The sequence below is a fragment of the Vombatus ursinus genome, unplaced genomic scaffold (assembly GCF_900497805.2).
Source record: "Vombatus ursinus unplaced genomic scaffold, bare-nosed wombat genome assembly UNPS02014466.1, whole genome shotgun sequence".
In the NCBI taxonomy this organism is placed as follows: domain Eukaryota; kingdom Metazoa; phylum Chordata; class Mammalia; order Diprotodontia; family Vombatidae; genus Vombatus; species Vombatus ursinus.
The window spans coordinates 95317-120628 of NW_020954244.1; the positions used below are offsets into that span (position 1 = coordinate 95317).

Sequence of the window (25312 nt, forward strand, 5' to 3'; positions counted from 1 at the left end):
CACACACACACACACACACACACACACACACACACACACACACACACTCCTGATTAGGTGATATGGGGATCCTAGGTCCCTTGTAACTTCTCTCCTGCATTCAATCCCACTCATTTCTCTCTTACTTCTTATCTCCCTTTAATTGTTTTTTCTTGTGTTTACACTATTCATATATTAAAAGTGCCTGCATTCTCATTTATACTTGGCCAATTAAAAAATTCAATCCAAAAAGCCTTTATTAAGGTGGCACAATGGATAGAGCACTAGCCCTGAAGGCAGGAGGATCTGAGTTCAAATCCGGTCTCAGATCAAACACTTGACACTTACTAGCTGTGTGACCCTGGGCAAGTCACCTAACCCCAAATACCTAAAAAAAAAAAAAGTACTTTGCTCCAAGCCCCATCGGGAACACAAAGACAAAACAAAAAATGTATAGTCCCTACCCTAAAGTACTTCTATTTAGGGGTGGAGTGGGACATGGATAGGACATTTACACAGTTAAGTAAATCCAAGAGAAGGAAGGAGAGTGCTAATGACCAAGAGGATGAGGTTAGCCTTCTGGTAGGAAGCGACACCTAATTTGAGCCTTAAATGAGGTTTAGGATTCTAAGGGGTAGAGATGATGAAGGAGCATGTTCCAGGTATGGGAAATATCCTTTTTGAAGGCTCAGAAGTGGGAGATGGACTGCCAAATAGGGGAAGAAACAACAAGTCAGTTGGACTGAAGGGTCAAGTGCATGAAGGGGAGGTCATAGAAATAAGTCTGGGAAGGGAAACTGAAACCAGATTAACAATTGATTTAAATAAAATGTCCAAGAGTTTCTATCTTACCCTAGACATAATAGGGAGCCACTGTAGTTTCTTGATTAAGGAAGTGCCCCAGTCAGACATGTGCTTTAGCTATGTGGATGATGGATTGGAAAGCGAAGAGCCTAGAAAAAGGGAAATCAGTCAGGAGGTAATTGCAACAAACCAGGCAAGAGGTGATGAGCACCTAAACTTGGAGGGGGGAGTGGCCTTGTAAGTGAAAAAAAAAATAAGGATGGGAGAAATGTTGTGGAGGGAAAATTATCAAGACTGGACAGCTGATTGGATATCAGGGTAAGGGAGAAGGGGATTAAAAATGGCTCCAAGGTTGTAAACCTGATGAAATGGAAGGAGAGTGGTGCCGTTGACAGAAATAAGGAAGTTTGGGAGGGTGGGTAAGGACATATAGGGGAGAAGATCATGAGTTCCATTTTGGTCTCATTGAGTTTGAGATGCTTATCAGGCATGTAAGTGGAGGTCAACAAACAATTTATTACTCCCCTAATATATGCCAGGCACTGGAGATACAAGGACAAAAGTGAAACAGATCCTGCCTTCAATTTGACATGTGTAACTGAACATCAGGAGAGAAACAAAGGTCAGATATATAGACCTCAGAGTCATTTGCAAAGAGGCAACAATTAAACTCAGGAGCACTGATAAACGTTAAGACCGAGCCTTGATCATCTATAATTGATCAGTTTGCAGTATTTGATCTCTCTTGGGCCACTCTGGGGTTTTCCTCTGATTGGTTCAGGGTTCATACTGCTAACTCTTTGAAAAGCCAATGCCTGTGTAATGGGAAATAAACATCAGGTCTCTTGGACTGCTCTGGCTAGAGCTCACTCTATGAAATGCCGAGCCTTTGCCCTGGCCACTTCTGAAGAAACATGTGGCTCAACACCATATGTGTTGTGAGGTATGCTAGCAAACATTTAACAACCAGCTTCCCCAAAATAAACACATGCACACAACACACTTTCAAGTTTAATCTACATTATTATTTTCTCCATCACTTTCTTAAGTCTCAACAATCAACAAATCAATAAATCAAGCCCCAATTTCCAAGTGTTTACTGATTTCCAAGACATAATTTTACTGAAAATTTAACAATCAGCTCTCATGAGCCAGTACAAACTGGCCCCAGCCTATCATTACAGAACACTGAAAGGAGTGGTCATTCCCTTCCCACCTTCATCTATGAGGGCAGCAGAGGAACAAGGTGCTACATTAGTTTAAAAGCAGACATAGTTTTTGAGTGTTCTTTCCCTTCATTTTTCCAGGATGTGGAATCACTAACACTCTTTACCAGAGCTTTTCATGAGGGATTGGCAGAGGGGCTGCCCTTCCCCAGCCCTTGAAACACAGCAGCCGTGATCCAGGGCAACTGCAAAGCAGATACTGAATTAGATGAGCCTGAGCATGGGCCTCGGACCCTTAGCTACATCTTCCATTTTGTGTTCCTTCCCTGAGCTATAGGTAACAGAATAGCAACCCTGAGATGGGCGTGTGCAACCTTGGCAGAAACCTTGTGAGTCTGAAAGGTCCAAAGCTCCTAGGCCTTCAGTCATTGCTGATTGATACCAGCAAGGTTGTGAAACTCTACCCTTCTTGGAAAAGATTACTGAAGACAAGAATAGCCCCAAGCCCTACACAAGTACCAGATGGGGATGATAGATCAGAAGACACGGACCTTGGGGGAATGATTCAGAGACAATGAGAAGTCGATGTGAAATGGATCACAAATGACTTAGCTATTCTCAGCAACACGAAGATACAAGATAATTCTGAAGGACCTATGATGAAAAATGCTATCTACCTCCAGAGAAAGAACTGATGGGATCTGAGTGAAGAGCAAAGTATCTTTTTTCACTTTATTTTTCTTAGTTTTTTTGGTCTGTGTTCTCTTTCACAACATGACTAATATGGAAATATGTTTTGCATGACTGCACATCTATAACTTCTATCAAATTGCTTGTCTTCTTAATAAGAGGGCAGGGATAGAAGGGTGGGAGATAATTTGGAACTCAAAATTGTAAAAAACAAAGGTTAAAATTGTTTTTACATGAAACTGGAAAAAATAAACTATTAAAGAGAGACGAAAAAAGGATGATACCTGAGTTACAAAAACTGTTCTGGAAGGGTAAGGCAATACTTCCCTGAGACTCTAAGGATGTCTTCCCTCTGGACAGTCAGTATTCCCACGTTGCTAAGAGAACATAATGGAAGAGCTTAGAGTGATAAATATACTGTACTCTTTCCATGGTCAGAGAGCATCTGGAGAATGGTGTTCAAGGTTCAGGTCCATGTTTTAGGAGAGATATTGACAAACTAGAATGAAGGCAGAGGAGGACAGCCAGGATAGGTTTGGTATTCAAAATTACATCATCTAAAGTTCAACAGAAGGAGCTGGAGAAGTTTAGCCAAAAGATAAGACTTAGGAAAGATATGACCTCTTTCTTCAACTATCTGAAGGATTGTGATATGGAACACAGATTAATCTTGACCCACCGAGGCCCAGAAGGGAGACCTAGAATAAAGTGGTAAGAGTTAAGGAGAGGCAGATTTTAGCTCAATATAAGGTAAAGTATCCTAATAATCAAAACTATCCCCATCTGAGGTAGTGAGCTCACCATCTCTTGAGGTGATCAAATAAAGAAGGCCTCTAGTCAGGGATTTTGCAAAGGTTATTACTAGATGACTCAGTGGATAAAGTGCCAGGCCTGGAGTCAGGAAGACTGTTCTTCCTAAGTTCAAATCCAACCTCAGACACTTATTAGCTGTTTGACCCTGGGCAAGTCACTTTTGCCTTTTTGCCTCAGTTTCCTCATCTATAAAATGAGCTGGAGAAGAAAATGGCAAACCACTCCAATATCTCTGCCAGGGACACCCCAAATGGGGTGAAACAACTGAACAACAGCAAATGTACAAATGTAGTAGTTAGGTTAGATAACCCCTCTAGGATGACCCCAATGTGAGGACAGGAAAAATGAGGAGTACGCTCTTTGAGGAATACCCCCAACCTCACTGAATCCTGTCCCTCCTTTCCCCATCCCACTATTCTCCTCCGTTTGACCCATACTACCCTCTCCATTCTCTCATTCCCCTCAGGTCACCCTAACCTTAAAGGGAGGATCTATTAACCAAGTTGTCACCAGGGAGAACAGTTAGGGCCACCTAAAAGTTTAACAAGAAATACAAAAATAAAAATAATTTCTCTTCTACCTTTCTTTCTACCCGCTTGTCTCCCTGACTCTCTTAACTCCTCAGGGTGTAAGAAATAATTACCACTCAGCCACTAAATATTCCAGTTGGAAATTACTTTAGAGATCATTCAATTAAATTTATAAATTTTATAGGGTACTTAATTCAAGACCTTATGCTGGAAATAGAGATGAAAAATAACACAGTCCCTGCCTTCAATGAAGCTTACAATCTAATAAGGAGCATGTGACATTTAGACAGAGGAGTATAACACAGGGTGGTGCACAATGGGCACAAAGGGTCAGAGGCGGCATGGCACAGCAGAAGAAACACTGGAAGAAGTCAGAGGACATGAGTACGAATCCCAAGTCTGCCACCTATGTACAACCCGTGTTACCTTGGGCAAGTCATTTAACCTTGGAACTACAGTTTCCTTATCTAATAAAACGGAGGGAGCTGGAGCAGATGATCTCAGTGCTCTGTTCCAGTTCTAAATCTATGCTCCTGTGAGACAGACAAAGTGCCCAAGAAGAATGGAGGACAGAGAGAAGACCAGTCCATTATCTACTCCAGTCCAACATGTTTCACTTAACAAATGGAGAAACTGAGCCCCACTATGAGAAGCGGGTTGGTCAAAGTCAAATATTACTAAATGTCAGAACTAGAACTCATATCCAGGACCTCTTACTCATATCCGATGTTCTTCCCTTATGCTATACTCCACTTTGGAAGAGTGAAAGGGTGAGAAAGGGTCACCCACACAGTGTTCTCTGCTGCTGGTTCTTTGGAAGCATCTGCAACTTTAATCCAGCCAGGGTCTAAGGCTAGAGAGGATAGCTTCCACCCCATCCGTCTCAAACTCCAACAGAACTCTTTGACTCCTTTGTTTCTGTGCCTCCATTCTGCCAAGGTGGTTGGGGAAAGGGAGTAGAGTCAAATTCCCCATGCAAATAAATTATTGGGCAAATGAACATATTTGGTGCGAACTCAAATTCCCCCAAAAGAACCATAGTATATTATAAAACAACATATTTGATAAATATTCATCTGTTTTCTAAGAGAAAACTGCATTGTATTGTCCAAGGTCAAAAGATCCCAAATTTACAGGACTCTAGCTCTGCTAGAGAATCCTGGTGAGGAGTTTTAAGGGTAATAAAAACAGTTCATATTATTTAAAGACAGCTTCATATTATTTATTTGGGCAGCAAGGTGGCACAGTGGATTGAGTGCCAAGCCTGAAGTCAGGAAGACTCATTTTCCTGAGTTCAAATCTGGTCTCAGACACTTACTAGCTGTGTGACCCTGGGCAAGTCACTTAACCCTATTTGCCTGTTTCCTCATCTGTAAAATGAGCTGGAAATGAGAAGGAAATGGCAAACCACTTCAGTATCTCTGCCAAGAAAACCCCAAATGTGGTCATAAAGAGTCAGACATGACTGAAATGACTCAACAACAAAAGCTGTGTGACCCTAGACAAGCGACTTAACCCTGTTAGCCTCAGTTTCCTCATCTATAAAATGAACTGGAGAAGGAAATGGCAAACCACTCTAGTATCTTTGCCCAGAAAAGCTCAAATGGGGTCACAAAGAGTTGGACACAACTGAAATGACTGAACAATAGCAAAAATTATTTACAAGGTGATTTCCTTAAAACAACCCTGGAGTATGTCATGCAAATACGTAATAGTCACACCTTTTTATAATGATTTACCCAGGGTAACATGGCCATTGTATGTCAGAGGCAGGACTTGAACCCAGGTTTTCTCAGCGCTAAAGGCTAGCTATATGGTATACCATGATAACACTGACTCAGCAACATATATCTTTAAAAGTAGTAAACCAGAGATGTTCAAGAACAGACTAGGAGTATAACAAAGGGAAATCTTGTATTGGTCAGGAGGTTGAACCAGATGACCCATGAGGCCCCTTCTAACTCTGAGAACCAACAATTCTCAGAGGAACATGGGGGCTTGCAGTGATAGCTCAGGGTAAACAAGGCTAAATCTCATGTTGGATCCATATTGATGGTAGGGAATCTATAGTCCTGTGCAGAGTTCAATGAAGCAGGGAGCTGGGAAGAAGCTTTGGTGATAGAGAGTGGATCGGCCAATAGGCCATTGGAGAAAGATAGCTCCAAGACTTTCTCTCTCTCTCTCTCTCTCTCTCTCTGTCTCTCTTTCTCTAAGCTTTGGTGGGCAGTGATAGAGAGTGGATTGGCCAATAGGCCATTAGAGAAAGATGGCTCTTCAACTTCCTGACCAATAGGCCAAGAGAGAAACATAGGCCCAGATAGAGGAGAACCAGAATGAGCACTCTCTTTTTCTCTGGAACAGCTTCTATGAGCTCAGAGAAAAATTTGGCCATCGTGCTCCTTCGCTTCCCTCACACAGCCTTACCTAGCCTCACCCTGCATCCAACCTTCCCCTCTTTCATCCAGTGTCACTCAGCTTCAGTCCACCTTACCCAACCTCGCTCAATCTTCCTCCTCTTCACCTCACTCCATTCCTCCTCATCACCCACCTTCCTATGCCAATTTTACCAACGTCCCTCCAGCATGTTCCCCCTCCTCATTGCCCTTCCCTGCCCTCTCAAACCTCAATCTGCCTTACCCAGGCTTATTCCTACTTCCTCAAATTCATCCCATATTCACCTTCCTCCTTCCTTCTATTCTTCTTCCAACCTTCCTTCTCCTTACACATCCTCACACAACTTCATCCCACCTCACCCAATCTCACCAAGTTTAACTACTCCTTATCACATCCAACTCTGCCTCCTCACACCTCACTTAACTCCATCTGACATCCCACTTCACCCACCACCCAATCCTATCAGTCCTCTCTCAATCTCATGTCTACTCACACATGAATACCCCACATCATCCTCCCTTTCACAAGAACAGCCCAGATGATGGGATGGGAAAATGGATGATAGCCAACTCAGGGCAGGGAGGGATACTGTTTCCATTCATATCTTTTGGTACAATGAAAACATCCTATAGCCCAGTCTTCATTAGAATCTATTGAGCATACATCTTGACTTGCTTGACCTGGTCATGTTTGGCAAGTGGGAATTGCACAAGCTATGACTCCCAGCTATGGAACAGAGTAACTCAATTAAGTGTTAAACTAAAGGAAAATGGATCTGGTAAGTCATTCCAGGTCTATAGGGGCCTTTGCTATACCTAGGGTTGGGGAATCTGAGTTCCCAAAATATCTATTTTTCCAACCCAAGAGTCCTTGCATCCAACCCAAGTTTCCATAACTAAACCTCACTCCTTCAGAGCAACTAGCATGGGAAGTCCAAGAGAGAGCTCAAGGAGAAGAGACAATTTTTCTGTTGACAAGTTTTTTCAGAGCCCCTTTCAGATCTCTGTTGTGCAGGCTGTAGATGAAGGGTTTCAGCATGGGCGTGACCACTGTGTACATCACAGTAGAAGCTTTATCCCTCACAGTTGCACAGATGGAGGAGGGGCTGAAGTAGACCCCAATGGTGGTCCCATAAAGGAGCGCCACTACAGAGAGGTGGGAGCTGCAAGTGGAGAAGGCTTTCTTCCTGCCCCCTGCAGAAGGGACCTTTAGAATAGCCACGACAATTCAGGCATAGGAAGCAAGAATGCAGAGGAAGGGTGTGACAATTACCATCCCACCCACAATGAGTACCAAGATCTTGTTGACTGTAGTGTCAGAACAGGACAACGGAGCAGTGGTGTGAGGTCACAGAAGAAATGAGGGAGCTCAGTGCTGGCACAGAAGTTCAAGTGAGACATAAGGAGGGTATGTGCTAGGGAAATCACAACGGAGAAAGACCAGGGCAAACCTATCATCAAACCACAGAGATGTGGGCTCATGATTGTCATGTAGTGCAGTGGATGACAGATGGCCACAAAGCAGTCATAGGCCATCACAGTGATCAAGACACTGTCTACAACTCCAAAAAAGTGGAAAAAGTACATCTGTGTTAGGCAGCAAACATAGGAGATGGACTTACTCTTGGACTGAATGTTTGCCAACATCTTTGGGATGGTATTAGTGGCCAGAGAGAGGTCAACAAAGGAGAGGTTGGAGAGGAAGAAGTACATAGGAGTGTGGAGGTGTGAATCAGGGCCAATGGCCAGGATGATCAGCAGATTCCCGGTCAGGATGACGAGGTACATGCACAGGAATATTGCAAAGAGGAGAGGCTGCTGCTCGGGCTTGTCTGAAAGTCCCAGGAGGAAGAATTCTTGAGCATTTGTTTTATTCCCTAGTTCCATGTATCTGGGGAAAGAAAGAGTGTGAATTATGACCCTATCACTAGAAGCCTTCAAGCAGCAGGAAGATCACCATCATCAAGAGGACTGTAGCACTGGGTAAGAAGTCATACTAACTACACATAAACGGGGTGTAACTGGAAATTTTGTCTCTATGGATGTAGCCTCAGTTCCCATAAGCATTTTAGCTGATATTTCATGCATTAGACTCATATTTACCTTTGGGTTCTCTAAAAACCCCAGACCTTTTTCACATGAACTATATCTAGCTACACTTCTCCCTTGATGGACTTTGCAGTTAATGCTTTGAACTCAAATGCAAAATTGTGAGATTGTGAAATCCCTATGAAATTGTATCTTATCATGATCAGCCTTGTTTTCAGTTAACCTCTGAGGTCCCTTCCACTTTTAAGAACTCACAACTAAGACTAATGGGAAGAAGTTACAGAGTACTGAACACAGTATTCTGGTTGTGATCTGATAGTGGGACCGCCACTAGTCTAGACACTAGCTTGCATTACACTAGCTGTCTCATCCACCATATCACACTATTAATTCATATTTCAGTCCACTAAAATCTTTTTTCTCAGAATTCCTCTTTAGACAAACTGCTACCATCTTGTTCTTAGGAAGTTCATTTTTAAAATTCAAATGTAAGACTTTACATTTATGCCTATTAAATTCCATGTGGTTCATTTGTCCTAGTGTTCTAGCTTGTCAAGATCTTTTAGAATCCCAAGTGCATCATCCAATGTATTAGCTTACTTTGCATCATCAGCAAATTTTATAAACATTCCCTCTATGTCGTTGTACATCCCTATTATAGAAATGTTAAACAGCACAGGGACAAACCTAAGTGCCTAGGACTCTCCACTAGGGATCTCCTTCCAAGTAAATATTGAATCATTCATGTGCAACTTGGGATCCAGCCAGTCCTTTGGTTCCCAATCCTCCTAGTCGTAATATAATTTGGCCTATATTCTTCCCTATTTTTCTATAAGCAAAACAAGAGACTTTATCAAGTGCTTTACCAAAGTCTAAATAAACTACCTACAGTATTCTGCATATCTACTGATTTAGTAACCCTATAAAAAAAGAAAGAAAGAAGGCTAATCTGTCATGACTCTTGTTAAAGCCATGATGGCTTTTTGTGATCACTGCTTCTTTTTCTGGACGTTCACTAACCGTCCCTTTAATACAATGTTTTCTGTTTTGCCAACAATTAAAGTCAAGTTCACTAGCCTACAGTTTACAGACTTGGCTCTCCCTTTTCTGAAAATCAAGAAATTATTTGCCTTGCCCCAATTCTGTAGAGTATGGCAATCCCCCATTTTCATTATAATCTTCCAAGAAGCACTAAAAATGACTCAATATTACCATTTACCAGGGATTTTTTTTTCAATATTTGTGAAGTTGGTTAATATGGGCCTTCTAACTTTAAGTCATCGAGGGAAGCTTTGTGCTCTCTTACTGTCTCCATCCCTATATTGGGTACCAATTCCCTATTAACCCATTTTTGTCCTGTACCTTCTAAACCAAAAAATAATTTTAGTCAGCAGAGAAAAGAAAAGCTAAATAATACTTGAACAGCTCTGTCTTCTTCCTTCTGTCATTTATCATTGTCCCATCCACTCCCAACAGTGGGCCTATCACTTCTTTGATCTGTCTCTTACTTGCCTACGTAGATCATTCTGAATTTTAGCATTTCTACCACTCTACAGGAATTTGTCCTTCATCATCTGTCCTTGTTCCCATCTCCTGAACATGATTTTTATTTTTGAGAACGTGACTTCTTATCTAGCACAGGCCAGAAGGGCAGAAGCCACTTGTGCTCAATCCCACTGCTGATCAGCATGAAAATTTTGATCAGCTGTATTTATGGCAGCCTAGTGCTCCCCCACCACCATGAACTCCCAAAGATTCAACATATTACTACTGAACTTAGATCTGACCCCCAATTGTCTTTAGTCCACTACAGCTCAGAAGTCCCAAGCTCAAATGGTCCACCAACCTCAGCCTCCTCAATAACAGGGAATACAGGTGAGGACCACAACACCCAGTTGTACATGACTCTTTAAAACTAAGTTGGCTGAGTGCATTGTGCATCCACCTTGGGTAATTTTAGACAATTCCCCCTTTTCCATCATTAAAACTGTGTCTTCAGAATTTAAGTCTTGAGAGCTTTCCATTCCCTCTGGGTTGATTTTCTCTGTAATTTTAGTCCATAAGACCCAGTCTTTTTCTGAATCCTTTAGCATTCATCCTCCTAAAATCTAGGATACAAGTCAGACTGTTCCCAGCTTTACTCTCTTCCATTCCAAACAGTCATTTCTTCCCAAGATTCCTATCATTTCCATCCCAGCGACCAGTTTCTCTGTTGAGAAGAATCACATCCAAAATAGAATTTGCCCTTGTTGGTTTCTCTATATTTTGAAGAATGGAGATGGCATGCAGAAAAATGAAGAAATTGGGAACTTCTCTCCTTTTGGCAAAGAGACCTCCAGCTCTTGTCTATATGGTTGATACCATTATGATATCTTCTCACAACGTCTCACTTCATCTAGTAAGAACTAGATGATGTCGATGCTGACAGCAATGCACAGCATCATTCCTGGGAGCACAAGCAGCTGCTTCCTCTTCAGGGTGTCCAGCTCCCTCTGCCTTAGGAAGAGCCTCAGATTTGTTTTCCAGCTCCAAGTTGAGCAATCCTTCCCTTTCTTTGGGGTATCGCAGTCTTCCACCATTTTACCACAGTGCTTGGCACATAGCAGACACTTTATACATGTTTGTTGACTAACTCTATCCTCCTGGCCCTATCAGGATTTCCCTTTGCCTGTTCAGATCACTTTTCTTCTTCTTTTTTTTTTTTCAGAAAAACTGAAGGTTTTCTTCATTTAAAAAAAAAAGAATACATCATTCTCTCTAATAACCTGAGGAGTAGGGAGGCATTCCTCCAGTCCCTTTTTTCTTCTCTTCAAGAAGGGAGGCCAGCCAGCACATTGAAAATAGATAGCAATCACTTGATCATAGCAAAAAATACAAACATGGCACATTTGAGTGAAGATCACTGCAAAATTATGACTACTCTTCATACTTTATGAAAATGAGATCCTCAGTACTTTTCATTCTTGTTAATATACCACCCAAAAGTTGTTGTGGCAAATTACTCGTGAACATCTTCATCACTCTCTTACCTCCATTAGCTCTTTGTTAGAACCTTGACAAATACCCCCAACTTTCTTTTCCTTCTCTTATTAATTTCTCACTTTGTCTTGCCAACTACTTTCCCCTTCTTTTTGAGTTCATCTCCTATTTCACCTTCTCTACTCCTTTAAAATTTTTTCCCTTTTTCTTCTCCTTCAACTTGAGTTCTCTTCATGTTCCTCCTTCTCTTTCTCCTCCTGACGTCCTTCTTTTCCTCCTCTTCATGCCCTTCTGCTAGAGTCCTCCTTCTTCAATTCAAACTCTTCTCCTTCATCTCTAGATCTTCTTTTTCATCTCAGGTCAGTCAGTCAACAAACACTTATTGAGTATTTATTATGTGCCAGACACTTTACTAAATGCCTGGGATACAAAGAATGGCAAAACTACTGTTCCTGCCCTCTAGGAGTTCACATTCTAATGGAAACTCCATATGAAAAAGAAGGCACATACAAATTACATAGGAATGGAACGGCATCTCAGAAAAGAAATCACAGGTAGTAAGGGATATCAGGAAAGGTATGCTCCAGTAGGTGGGATTTGAGCTGAGCCTTTAAGAAGCTAGGAACGGCAAGACATGGAGGTGAAGAGAAAGATCATCCTAGGAGCTGGAGACAGCCAGGGCAAAGACAGAGACAGAAGATGGAGTATACTTTGTGGGGAACAGCCAGTAGGCCAATGTATCTATCTCCTTATTGTCCTCCAATTTCTCAAGTCGTCCCAAATTTCCCCTCCCCAAATTCAATCTCCAATATTCATACAAATTCCAAAGCCTTCCACTATCTCCTGAAGCAGCACATCTCCACTTTTGGACACCTCTAAATGTCTTCCTTAAATTGAGTTGAAACCTGTTTACATTTACCACCTTCTATCTATACTTCTGCCTTCTAGGGTTAAGCAAAACAAACCCAATCCTAATTGGATTTATAAACAAACCTTATCCCTCTTCCACATAACCATCCTTCAGATACTTGGAGCAGCTAAGTGGCACAGAGGATAGAATGCTGGGCCTGGAGTCAGGAAGACTCAAGTTCAAATCGGGCTTCAGACATTTACTAGCTGTGTGACCCTGGGCAAGTCACTTAACCTCAATTGCCTAAAAAAAAAAAAAATTAAACCGTCTCTGCACTCAAAGAGCTTCATTCTATGTCCTCATATGGAAATAGGCAATTTCATTTTTATCTCTATTAAATTTCATCTTATTTGATCCTCATCTATAGAGTTAATTTGGACCAGATGATTTATAAGTTCTCTTTCTGTGTTACAGTAAGTTTCAGCCTATTTTTCTAGCATTTCATCATCTTCTTTAATCCTCACCCTCTTCCCATTGACTCCATCCTGTGAATTAATAGACACCTGTAAAGGGACAGTGAATGGGGCCCTAGAGTTGGAATCAAGAAGACCTGGATTAGCTGTGTGACCCTGGACACATCATTTAACTTGTCTGTGCCTCAGAATCCCGATCTGTAAAATGAAGGGGTTAGACTCAATGGGTATCTTCTTTTTTTTAATTAAATTTTGAGGGGTTTTTCCCCATAAATAAAAATCTGTTTCTCTCCCTCCCAGTGTCCTCCCAATTGCAAAGAAAGGGGGAGAAAACCATTAAAACATGTTTAGTCAAGCAGGTCAAATTTACACAATAGCCATACCCCCTCCCCCCCAAAAAAAGTATGTCTCATTTGGCACTATGAGTCTTTCATCTCTCTGTCAGGAGATGGGTGACATGGTTCACTGTTAGTTCTCTGTAATCATGATTGGTGATGAGGCTAATCAGAGTTCTCCTAAGTCTTCCAAAGTTGCTTGTCTTAACAATATTTTTGTCATTGTATATATTGGTCTACTCATTCTGCTGATTTCACTCTGAATCAGTTCATACACGCAAGTCTTCCCAGGTTTTTCTGAAAATACCTCCTTCATCATTTATTTTTTGTTTGTTTTGTTTTTGCTTTTTGGTGAGGCAATCGGGGTTAAGTGACTTGCCCAAGGTCACATAGCTAGTAAATGTCAAGTGTCTGAGGCTGGATTTGAACTCAGGTCCTCCTGACTCCAAGCTGGAGCTCTATCCACTGTACCACCTACCTGGCCCCTTCCTTCATCATTTCTTAGAGCCCAATAGTATTCCATCGTATTTATATGCAGTAACTGGCTAAGCCACTTCCCAACTGATGTATACCCTCACAGTTTCCAATTCTTTGCCACATCAAAAATAGCTATTAATATTTTTGCACATCCATATTTAGAGTTTGTTTTGTATAAGACCAATCCCTCTCTTAATTTACCCTCCCTCTTAAGCCCTCTTCCCTTTTCCTCCAATTTCCTTGTTAAGTGAAATGTATTTCTGTACCCAACTATTCTTACCTCCAGCTCAGATGAGAGTGAGGTTCAAATGTCAGCTGCTCTCCACCACCTCCTCCTTGTTCATATAAATTTCTACTCCCCTCTCCCAAATTCGTTAAAAAAATTTCCCTAACTCACCTCTCCCTTTCCTTTTCTTCTGCTCCTTTTCCATTCTTCTTCTAAGATCATCAAGACATAAAAGAATTCATCCCAGGTCTTCTGTCTATTTAGATCCCTTCTCTTGATGACGATAAAGTTCAAAAGGGACATCTGTACCATCTGCCCATATTAAAATGTAAGCAGTTTATCCTTATTTAGTCCCCTATGATTGCTCCCTCATGCTTACCTTGTATTTGACAAGTATAAAGACTTAGGAATTTGGGATAAGAATTCATTATTTTGTAAAAAAAAAAAATGCTGGGAAAACTGGAAAGCTATACGGCAGAAATTGGGCATAGACAATTTTTTACACCATTTACCAAGACAGGGTCAGAATGGATACATGACCTAGATATAAAGAGAGATATTACAAGAAAATTTGAAGAACATGGAACATTTTGCTCATCAGACTTATGGATAGGTGAACAATTTTGAATAAACAGGAGAAAGAGAGAAGAGTGATGAATAAAATGAATAATTTCAACTACATTAAATTTAAAAGGTTTTGTACAAATAAAACAAATATAGCCAAGATCAAAAGGAAGGCAGAAAACTGGGGTGGGGTTTTATAAACAGTTTCTGAGATAACTGTCTCATATCTAAAATACATAAAGAACTTGAGCTATTATTTTACACTTATCAGATTAACTAAAATGATCGAAGGGGAAAGCAACAAATGTTGGAAGGGATGTGGAGAAATTGGGAGACTAATTCATTGTTGGAGGAATTGTGAACTGATCCAACCATTTTGTAGAGCAATATGGAATTATGCCCAAAGAGTTATTAAACTGCTTATACTCTTTGACCCAGCAATACCACTACTAGGTCTATTTCCAGATGATTAGGGAGAAAAGGAAAACAGCCTTATGTTCTAAAATATTTATAGCAGCTTTCTTTGTGGTGACAAATAACTGGAAATTGCAGGGATGCTCATCAATTGGGGAATGGCTGAACAAGTTGTGGTATATAATTGTGATGAAATACTACTGTGCTATAAGAAATGATGAGCTCAGTGATCTTAGAAAACCATGGATAGACTTGCATGACATAATAAGGAGTGAAATGAGTAGAATCAAGGGAATGTTGTATTTTTTTTTAGAACAACTTTAAGCAAATAAATCATCTTGACTATTATAATACCCAAGTTAACTACAAAGCGCATATGAAGGAAGACACTATCTGCATCCAAAGAAGGAACTGAGAAATAGAAGTATGTGTAGAATGATTTTACTTCTATACATATTTGTGTTTAATGGTAGCCATCTCTTGGGCAGGGTGGGGAGGGGGGAGGGAGAAAAAAAAAGAAAAAAAAAGAAAAAAAAAGAAATGTACATGATAACTTTATGATATATTTAAAAAGAATAACATGTTGTATATAATATATTTTCAGTTTCATTTGCAATCATCTTTTTTTACCATGCTATGTTATAGAAATGCTCATTTTATTCCATAAATTAAAAATTAAATAGGTAAAAATTTTAAAACAAGCAGGATAAATGGGAAAAGAAAAGATGAAATCAAAGAGGCTCTGCTCCTTTTCCTCCTAAGGGAACCAAAGAAAGAAATGCTTGTAATTACTCCTTTGAAGTAACTGTACCATAGCCAAAAGCCAATTCCAAAGAGAGAGCTAGGTTTTCCCCCCAGTCTGTGTTGGTTTGGCACCTCTCATGGTCCTTGGAGCTTGGCAAAAGGAATTCTCCTGAGTGTGCTTTATCTCCCCTACCTCAGCTCCAAGAGCAGCAGAGGTCCAGGATCAATGGCCGGTCCTCCCTGATCTAGGAGCCAGATTTGGTTTCCACAGCATCTAAACATAACCCTAATGTTCCTTCAACATATCCACATGCCAATCTACACAGACCCACTGCCAAAGGGGCAGGGGTCATCCAGCTTTTCCTTGAAAATGTCTACAAATATATACCCCACAACTTTCCCTAGAAGCCCAGACCACTGGGGTAGCACTAAATGTTAAGGTGGCTTTTCCTGATATCCAGGCTAAATCTGCTTCTTTATACCTCTCCATCCCCACCCCATAGACCCTAGTTCTGCTCTCTCGAGCCAAACAGAAAAAATCCGTCTTCCACATGACTGCCATTCAAATACTTGCAGGCAGCTTCCATATCCCCCTTCAGTCTTCTCTGGGTTTTTCAATGACTCTTCACGGCATGAACTCAAGGATCTATTGCCTTCCTCTAGACACTCTCCAGCTTACCAATGTCTTTCCTAAAAATCTGATGTTCATGACATTGCTGCAAATGTGGTTTGACAAAGCAGGACAATCACTTCCTAATTCCTAGGTAGCATGCCCCTCTTAATGCATCCTAAAATTGCATCTGCTTTCTGTGCTTCTGCATCACACACTAGATTGGTATTTAGTTTACAATCCACTAAAACCCCAGAATGTTTTGCTGTCTAGTAATGTCTTCCCAACTTGCATGTATGAACTTAATTTCTGAACTTACATAAGACTTTAAATTTACCCCAATTAAATTTAATCTTATTTAATTCCTCCTAGTCCTTCAATTTTCCTTTGTATTATAAGTTTTTCATCCAAAGTGCTAGCTTTTCCCCTGAAAAGCTATGCCACCTGCAAAGGGTACACATACAAACCTGCCCAGCCAGACCCAAAGCCAGACACAATGGCCCCACACAGAGTTACATATGTCATTAGATTCATGCAGACACAAACCCACAGCCAGACTGCACACATCATTAACAAGCATTTATTAAGCCCCTCCTATGACTGATCTACACTCTGCCAGGTGCTGGGCATACAAAGACAAAAATTAATCAGTCTCTACACCCTTGCCTTCTTACTTTCTATCAGAGAAACAACATGTGCATATATACAAATATAGAAAATAAATACAAGGACATTTTCTGGAAGGAGGCACTATCAGGAAGTGCTTCATGTAGAAGGTAGCAATTGAGTTGAGTTTTGAATGAAACCAAGGATTCCAAGAAGAAGTAAAGAGGGAGTGAATTCTAGACATGGGGAACAGTCTAGGAGTATGCAAAATAGAATGTCTTGAGTGAGGAACAGAAAGATATCTAATTGGGCTGGATCATAAATCGCATGAAATGGCAAGGGAAATTGAACAAACATTGATTAAGCATCTACTATGTGCCAGTCACTGTGCTAAGTCTTTTATAAATGTTATCTCATTTGTTCATCATGACAACCCTGGGTTATTATTATGTTATTATTCCTATTTTACAGATGAGAAAACTAAGGCAAACAGAAGTTAAGTGACTTGCCAAGAGTACCACAATTACTAAGTGTTTGAGACTGAATTTGAGCTCAGGTTTTCATGATTCCAGAGCAAGAGCTCTAGCCCCTGAACTAACTAGGTGCCCCCAGCTGCATGAAGGGCAGCAATTAGTAAAACTAAAAAAGCAATTTGGAAATTTAAAATGGGTAGCTAGGTGGTGCAGTGGATAGAGCACTGGGCTTGGAATCAGGAAGACTCATCTTCTTGAGTTCAAATCTGGCCCCAGACTCTTACTGCTGTGTGACCCTGGACAAGTCACTTCACCCTCTTTGCCTCAGTTTCCTTATCTGTAAAATGAGCTGGAGAAGGAAATGACAAACTACTCTAGTATCTCTGCCAAGAAAACCCCCAAATGGGGTTACAAAGAGTTAGACACGACTGAACAACAAAAGAAATGCAGATTGGAGCCAAATTGTAAAGGATTGTAAATGACAAAAATAAAATTTTATATTTGACCTTAGAAGTAATAGGAAGTTACTGAAAGGTAGTGAAAAGTGGAGTAACACAGTCAGACCTGTACTTTAGCAAAATCATTTTGGCAGCTTTGTGGCAGATGCTACGTGGAGGAGAGGCTGAAAGCAGGAAGACCAATTAACAGGCTAGTGCAGCACAGTACAGGCAGGAGGCGATGAGAGCCTGTACTAGGGTGGCAGTTCCCTGAGTAGAGGGAAGGGGACATATGTGAGAAATGTTGAGATAGAAACAGCCAGATGTGACAAGCATTTTGATATGTGGGGCTTAAGAGACTAGAGCAGGGGTAGGAAGTCAATAATGACTCTAAGGTTACAAATCCGGGAAACTAGAAGGATGGTGGTGCCCACTGCAGAGATAGGGTGGTTGGGAAAGGGGTGTGTTGGAAGGAAAAGATCATGAATTCTGTTTTGAACACACTGAGTTAGCTGTTTGGTCGTTGGTAATGTAGGACTAGGACTCAGGAAAGAGACTGGAACTAGATATGTAGATCTCAGAATCATGTACAGCTCTATAACAAAGCACTCAGAGGCACACACAGACCTTCAGTCTACATACACCGAGACATACAGGTCAGACTCACAGACACACAGACTGTAAAATGACTTGTCAAAGGCCACCCAGCACATGAGCAGAGCAAATGCATCAGACAACAGGTCTCCCAGTGCTCAGTCTTTTACCTAAACCCTAACTGTTAATGATCTGTGAGTCCACTAGTAAAGACTCTGACTCTTCCAGTAAAGAACAAATTGCCCTAGATGAGAAGAAATAAAATTAAAGTGGACCCAAGTGGGAGCCAAAGAGAAAAAGAAGAAATCTTGAGTACCAGGGATGATTGTGAGCATGTGGTAATGGAAAGACCTCTAGAGTCAGAAAGTGTTGAATTTTAGGCTTTGCTCACTCACTACCTGTGTGACCTTAAGCAAGTTCATTCTCTTCCCTGTGCCTCAGTTCATGCATCTATAAAATTAAGGAGTCAAACTACATGATCTCTGCAATGCCAACTAATTCCAAAGCTTAGGAACCTCTGAGCAGCAGGATACTAGACTTCTTGCACAGTCGAGGAAGGTTGAGCTAAAGTCAGACAGAAAAAAGGGAAACAGAACTCAGGTAAACCACATAAGGGGCCCCAGACCTAACATCAGATCACCTGGAATGGAGTAGCCTAGTCTAGGAAGCAGTGAGATAGTGAGAATAACTTCTCAGTTGTCGTTCAGTCAAAGAAGGGGCTCTTCCACCTACTGCCTCTATGGCAAAATTCTTATCCCTCTTGGGCCTCAGATTCTTCACCTGGAAGTTACACATGATGAGAAGCAATTGGGCATAATGGATAAAGTACTGGACATGCAGTCAGAAAGACTCGGGTTCAAATCCCACCTCAGATTATCTGTGTAACTACAAGCAAGTGACTTAACCTCTCTGTGGTCTGCTTTCCTCATCTGTAAAGTGAGAGATTTGAAGGATTCTGAGATCCCTCCCAGCAATAAATCCTAGCACCCCTAAGGTTGCCTCTGCCCCCAAATGTTATGATCCTATGAGTTTACTGTGGTCCTTTCCCAGACCAGCAGAACCAGGGGCATCCCAGAGCAAGCTCAAACAGCTACTCAGAACTGATTATTAAATTTGCAGCGTGAGCATTTATGTATCAAAAATCAGCAAATGCTGCAAGTCACGACTCGATTTGCTGTTTTGTTGACAGTCTAGACTTAAGAAAGGGATGGATAAAATGTAAGTAATACAGATTGAACTTAAAAGTGAATCATGAGCACATTTTTGGAAAGTCTAATGCTGCTAAACATTTATCAGAACCTCCTGAGTGTGATAAGGGGTAAGTGAGTGATAAGAGCATGCTAATCCTCCATCATGAATTCTGTGCCTCTCTATGCCTCTGTTCCTCTTCTACTTTCTACTTTCTGAGATTGCTAGGAATCCACTCCCATGTCCCATCTAGCCCCAGTCTCTCAGTTCCTCACCTCCAGACCTTCTCATCCTTTCTCCAACTCAGGCGAGGCAATCTCTGTCTCTCCACTGGCTACTACTAAGTCCACAAAGGAGAGGTTGGCAAGGAAGAAGTACATAGGAGTGTGGAGATGTGAATCAGAGCCAATGGCCAGGATGATCAGCAGATTCCCAGTCACAGTGACAAGGTACATGCACAGAAATATTGCAAAGAGGAGAGACTGCTGCTCGAACTTGTCTGAAAGTCCCAGGAGGAAGAATTCTTGAGCATTTGTTTTATTCCCTAGTTCCATGTATCTGGAGAAAGAAAGAGTGGTTTATGACTTCACTGCCTTCAAGTGGTAGGTGGATAACTGCCATCAGGAAGATTGTAGCATTGGGTAAGAAGCTGTACTAGATACACACAAATGGAGTATAACTGGACCTTTGTGAATGCAATCTCAGTTCCCATTAGTATTTTTAGTTGATATTTTATACAATCAGTTCATATTGAGCTTGTGGGACACTAAAACCCCCAGGCCTTTTTCACATGAACTGTGTCAAACCATACTTCCCCCTTGTTGTACTTTGCAGTGAATGCTTTGAACCCAAATGCAGAACTTTATTTATCCTTACAAAATTGTATCTTGTCACCTTCAGCCCTGTGTTCACTTGATTTCTGAAGTCACCTCTTCCTTCTTGGGAGAGGTCACATCTTTCCACCTCTAAGAGTTCACAAGACCAATGGGAGAAAGTTACAGAGAGCCTCATTTTAGCTCAACAGAGCTCTTAATAATGAGAGATGCTCAAATATGGAATATTCTGGCTTAGAAGACTATGAGCTCCTCCTAGCTGGAGGTATTCAGAGAATCGATAGCCAACATGTCTAGGATGCTGTAAGAGGCATTCATGATTCAGGTATCGGTTGGATTAGAAGCCCTTGGAAATTCTTTCAGATTGAGATTTTGTGATTCTAAGCTTCTATAATTTCAGAATCGTATTATTAATCAGCATTATACCACACTCAACTCAGCCTTTAAAGCAAACTTTACTTTTTGGTTGATTTGCTGTCCAGGAATCAGGGGATTAAAGAAGCTTTGTGTTAGCAGCCACCTAGGCATGCAAAAGGAAAGAAATCAAAGTATCCTAAAATTTTCTACTTGGGAGGGATCCTAGAAGGATTTCCCCACTGAAAAACCTAGTTCTTTGAAAGAAAAATCTGTTTGTTAGAAGGATTCTTTTTCCTTCTGTTATACTAAGAGATGAGAGGTAGCCATGGAGTAGTGGATAGATAGCAAAATGGCCTCGGAGTTTGGAAGACTTGAGTTCAAATCCAGCCTCTGATGTAGTCTAGCTGTATGACCCCGGATGTGTCATTTAGCTTTTCCTTTAGGCAACTCTCTAAGACTATAAATTGTAGAGAAGGTCAACCTGCTTTGATAGAAGGTGTTTCCTCATCTGGGAGTTCCCTTTACCAATGAAATCTCAAGTCCAGTGTTTATCCCTTTCCCCACTGAACTAAGATATTATTAGGTCCTCACATTGATCTTAGTTCTGCTTTCTGCAACCAATAAAAGTGAGCCTTTCTACCCCTACATCCCATTCCATGACAGTCTTTCAGATATCTGTAGACACTTCTTGTGTTTCCCACCTCCCAAGACTTCTCCAGTTCCTTTATCCTGGTTGTTAGTCCCCTTCCCACACTGGTAGACTTTTTCTGAATGCACTGCAACTTATCAATTTCATTCCAAAAATGTAATCCAAGAATAGAACATGGTACTCCAGATACAGAATGAAACAGAGCAAGGAAATAATTGTCTCATTGATGTAAACACTAAGTAGCTAATAATGAAACTAAAGAGCAAATTAGTCTTCCTGAGTACCTTCAGAACTACACTGCTAGTGTAATGGTGACCTCCCAGGTCTTTTTCACATGGCTTTTTGTCAAGCAAAGGCTCTCTACCCTTGAGATATTTAACTTTTTAATTTAATTACTGGACTTGGCATTTATTTTTGGTAAATTTAATTTCATTGGATTCAGTCCATTATTCCAGTCAATGAAACCCTTTTAGAATCTTGATTCTGCTATCCAATAGATTATCTTTCATTCTCAATTTTGTGTTATTTACAAATTTTACAAATTTTCAATGTCTTTCTCCATTGATTGATAAGCCACAGGAGGAAATCCTGGATGGTCAAGGTACTTAATGAGAATTGAATCCAGAAGGGATACCAGCAATAGTATACTAGTAAATGTTTAACAATTGACTCTATGGGGGAAAACGTACTCAAGACATAGTTTTAAGTTTAATTTTCATTATTAACATTCTCTCCATCACTTTTTCAAACTTCAATGAACAGGAAAACAACGAATCAAAATGTAAATTGTTTTTGTTGTCTAGTCATTTTTAAGTCATGTACAAATCTTAGTGACCCCATTTAGGGTTGGGTTTTTTGTTTGTTTTGTTTTGTTTTATTTTTTGTTTGTTTACAAAAATACTGAAGTGGTTTACCCTTTCCTTCTCCAGCTCATTTTACAAATGAAGAAACTAAGGCAAACAAGGTTGTGACTTGCCTAGAGTCACACAGTTAGTAAATGACTGAGGCTGGATTTGAACTCAGGAAGATAAGTCATTTTGACTCCAGACCTGGCACTTTCTATACTGTGCCACCTAGCTGCCCTTGAATTGTAGTATTTGCTTATTTCTAAGATGCAAATTTTGATGCTGAAAATTTAACAATCAGCTCTCACAAGCTAACACAAATCCCCACAGAAGAGACTCAAAACCATGTTGAAGGAACTGGAGAACTCTTAGCTAGCTAAGAAAACAACAACTAATCATAAGATTAAAAAGACAGAACCAAAGACAGAGTGTCAGGGAACACAGCTCAAGAACTCCAAGCTTCTCAAAAGCTCTTTTGGCTCTAAAATTCCATGACACTAAGATCTTATGATGCTTCTTTCCAGGTAGACATTAATCCATTAAACAATGTAATAAGATAGTTCGAACATAAATAATTTCATGGAACTTCAATGTCTCAAATATTCCAGAATCTCCCTTCATTTTCAATTTAAATTTTGATTACATTTTCAAATCTGCAAATACATTCTTACCAGCTTTGTTAGGTATACCACTAGAGATTCATAATTTACTATGTTTCACTCCATTGTCCAAACATCCAAAATGGTTCTCAGATATCTTTTTTTTTCCCTAACCAAATGTTCATTTTCCAAAACTAACTTTCTTTTCTGAATCCCTCACCTTCACTGGGCAACAGTGATGGTTCCTAAGGTACCCAAGACTTTGGAATCCTTAGCAATGCTTTCTAGATTTCCTCTGGTCACCTCATTTATGCCCACATGAATCACCAGAGTGGGGCAACAGTCATCTAGTTCAACATCAAGGTAGGTTCTCTGTACCGGCCGCGCCGAACACTCTTCCTATAAGGAGCAGGCTGCCAGAGTCATACTCACTCACCAGTCTTCGGTCCTCAACCGGATAAACACACAGAGACGAGCCATTGGGAGGCAGCAACATCAGAGCTTTATTCAGAGGCCATCACAGCAAGCCATCACAGCAAGGCCAAGCAGGAAGGCCAGAGCAACAGAGCAGGAGCCAAGAGAGCGCGTGATCTGACCACGCTCGTTCCTTAAGTACCTACTTAGCCCCTCCTCCCCAGCCCGCTTACTAGCCAATGATTGTAGGGTCAGATACCAGAAGGGGCTGTCTGAGTTTAGCACACCAAGGGAGAGGGAGTGACGTAGGAGGCTAGGACCGGATACAGGAAGGAGGTGTCTGGGATTAGTGCATAGACAGAGTACATGACCTAGGAAGTCAGGAAGGACACAGGAAGGAGGCGTCTGGGGTCAGTGCTACACAAAGGGACCCAGGAAGTCAGGAAGGTCACAGGAAGGAGGTGTCTGGGGTTGATGTTGCATTTAGGGAGGGGACTAAGCAAAGGGAACTCATCCTCTGCCGTCCCATTCCCATGTGGCACCGCCCCTTGCCTCAGGAGCACAAGCTCCGGCTACCTCCTTGCACCCAGCTTATCTCACATAGCACTGCCCACTGCCTCAGGGCTTCTCCGTACCCAGCCCATCCCAGTTCACCACGACTCCGCCTACCACAGCCCCTGCCTCGACTTCCAAATACCCAGATTCTACCCCAATCTTGCCACAACGCCCACCTGGTAGCTGCCAACATAGACAGTCCCTCACAGTTCTCTATCATGTTCTGGATACGTGGATCCAAAAAGACAGTGAAACTCTCCATTGTTATTCTTGGCTTCATGAATTCATGCTTCAGGAGACCTCTGTGATGAGTCCCCAAACACCCCTGCTTTTTGTTTTCTTCGTCTCACTCTTACTAGATGGTCTTGATCCTGACAGCCCCTGTGAATCCACAGCATCATTCCTGGGAGCACAAGCAGCTGCTTCATCTTGAGGGTGTGCAGCTCCTTCTGCCTTGGGAAGGACCTCATATCTGGTGGCCAGCTCCAAGTTCGGCAATCCTTCTTCCCTTTCTCCTGCATGTCACATTCTTCTGCCCTTTTACCACAGTGCCTGGCACATAGCAAGCACTTAATAATCGCATGTTGACTGGCTGACTGACTCTAACCTTATTCCCAAATCAAGAATCTATCTATCCATTCGGATCCTTTTCCTTCTTCTTTTCACATTGAAGGTTTTCTTCACTTTTTTAAGGAATACTTCATTCTCCTTGATATCCTGAGGAGTATGGAGGCATTCCTCCAACCCCTTTTTCTTCTCTTCTAGGAGGAAGACTAGCCAGTAAATTGAGAATAGATAGTGGGAACTTGATCATGGCAAAAATACTAACATAGTATACTTATGAGGGTCACTACAAAATTCAGCCTGCTCATTATACTTCCTGAAAATGAGATCCTCAGTCCTTCTCATTCTTGTTAGTATATCACCTAAAAGTTGTTGCAGCAAACTACTTGTGAACACCTTTGACTCTAGAATGGTCACTCTCCTCATCTCATTAGCCCTTTGTTAACATGTTGACAACTATCCCCAACTTCCTTTCCCTTCTCTTATCAATTACTTACCTTATCTTGCCAACTATTTATCCATTCTCTTTGAGTCCATCTCCTACTTCTCCTCCTCCTTTATGAGTCTTTCTCCTTTTTCTTCTCCTCCAACTTGAGCTCTTTTATTTTTATTCCTCCTTCTCTTTTTCCTCCTGAGGTCCTTCTTCATGTCTTTCCACTTCTCCTTCATCTCTAGGTCTTCTCTTTCATCTCCAGTCAGACAGTCAATCAACAAACATTTATCAGGTGCTTACTATGCACCAAGTGCTTTGCTAAGTATCCAGGATACAAAGAATCAAAAAATTAATTTCCCTGTCCTCAAAGAACTCACATTCTAATAGGGGAAAAACATGTAATCAGCTGGGTTCGTGCAAGAAATTAGAGATTAGATGAAAGGTAATCTCAGAGAGGAAGACATGGGTAGTTGTAAGAATGGGGAAAGGCCTTATTCAGAAGGTGGAATTTGAGGCAAGCCTTTAAGGAAGCCAGGAAAGACAAGATATGCAGGTAAAGACTGAGATCATTCCAGAAATGGAGGACAGCCAGTGCAGTGACACAGAGACAAGAGACAGAGTATCTTTTGTGAAGAACAGCTAGTAGGCCACTGTAGCCCACCTCCTTAT

At 41.2% G+C, this 25312-nt stretch overlaps 1 protein-coding gene across 1 annotated transcript; it reads right to left on the reverse strand.

Moving 5' to 3' along the window:
- Nucleotides 1-7321: 7321 nt before the first annotated feature.
- LOC114042482 (olfactory receptor 24-like) lies at nt 7322-8262 on the reverse strand. The gene is given in 2 exon segments (XM_027861167.1): nt 7322-7704; nt 7707-8262. Coding segments are annotated over 2 exon segments (939 nt in total).
- Between the last annotated feature and the right edge of the window lie 17050 nt (nt 8263-25312).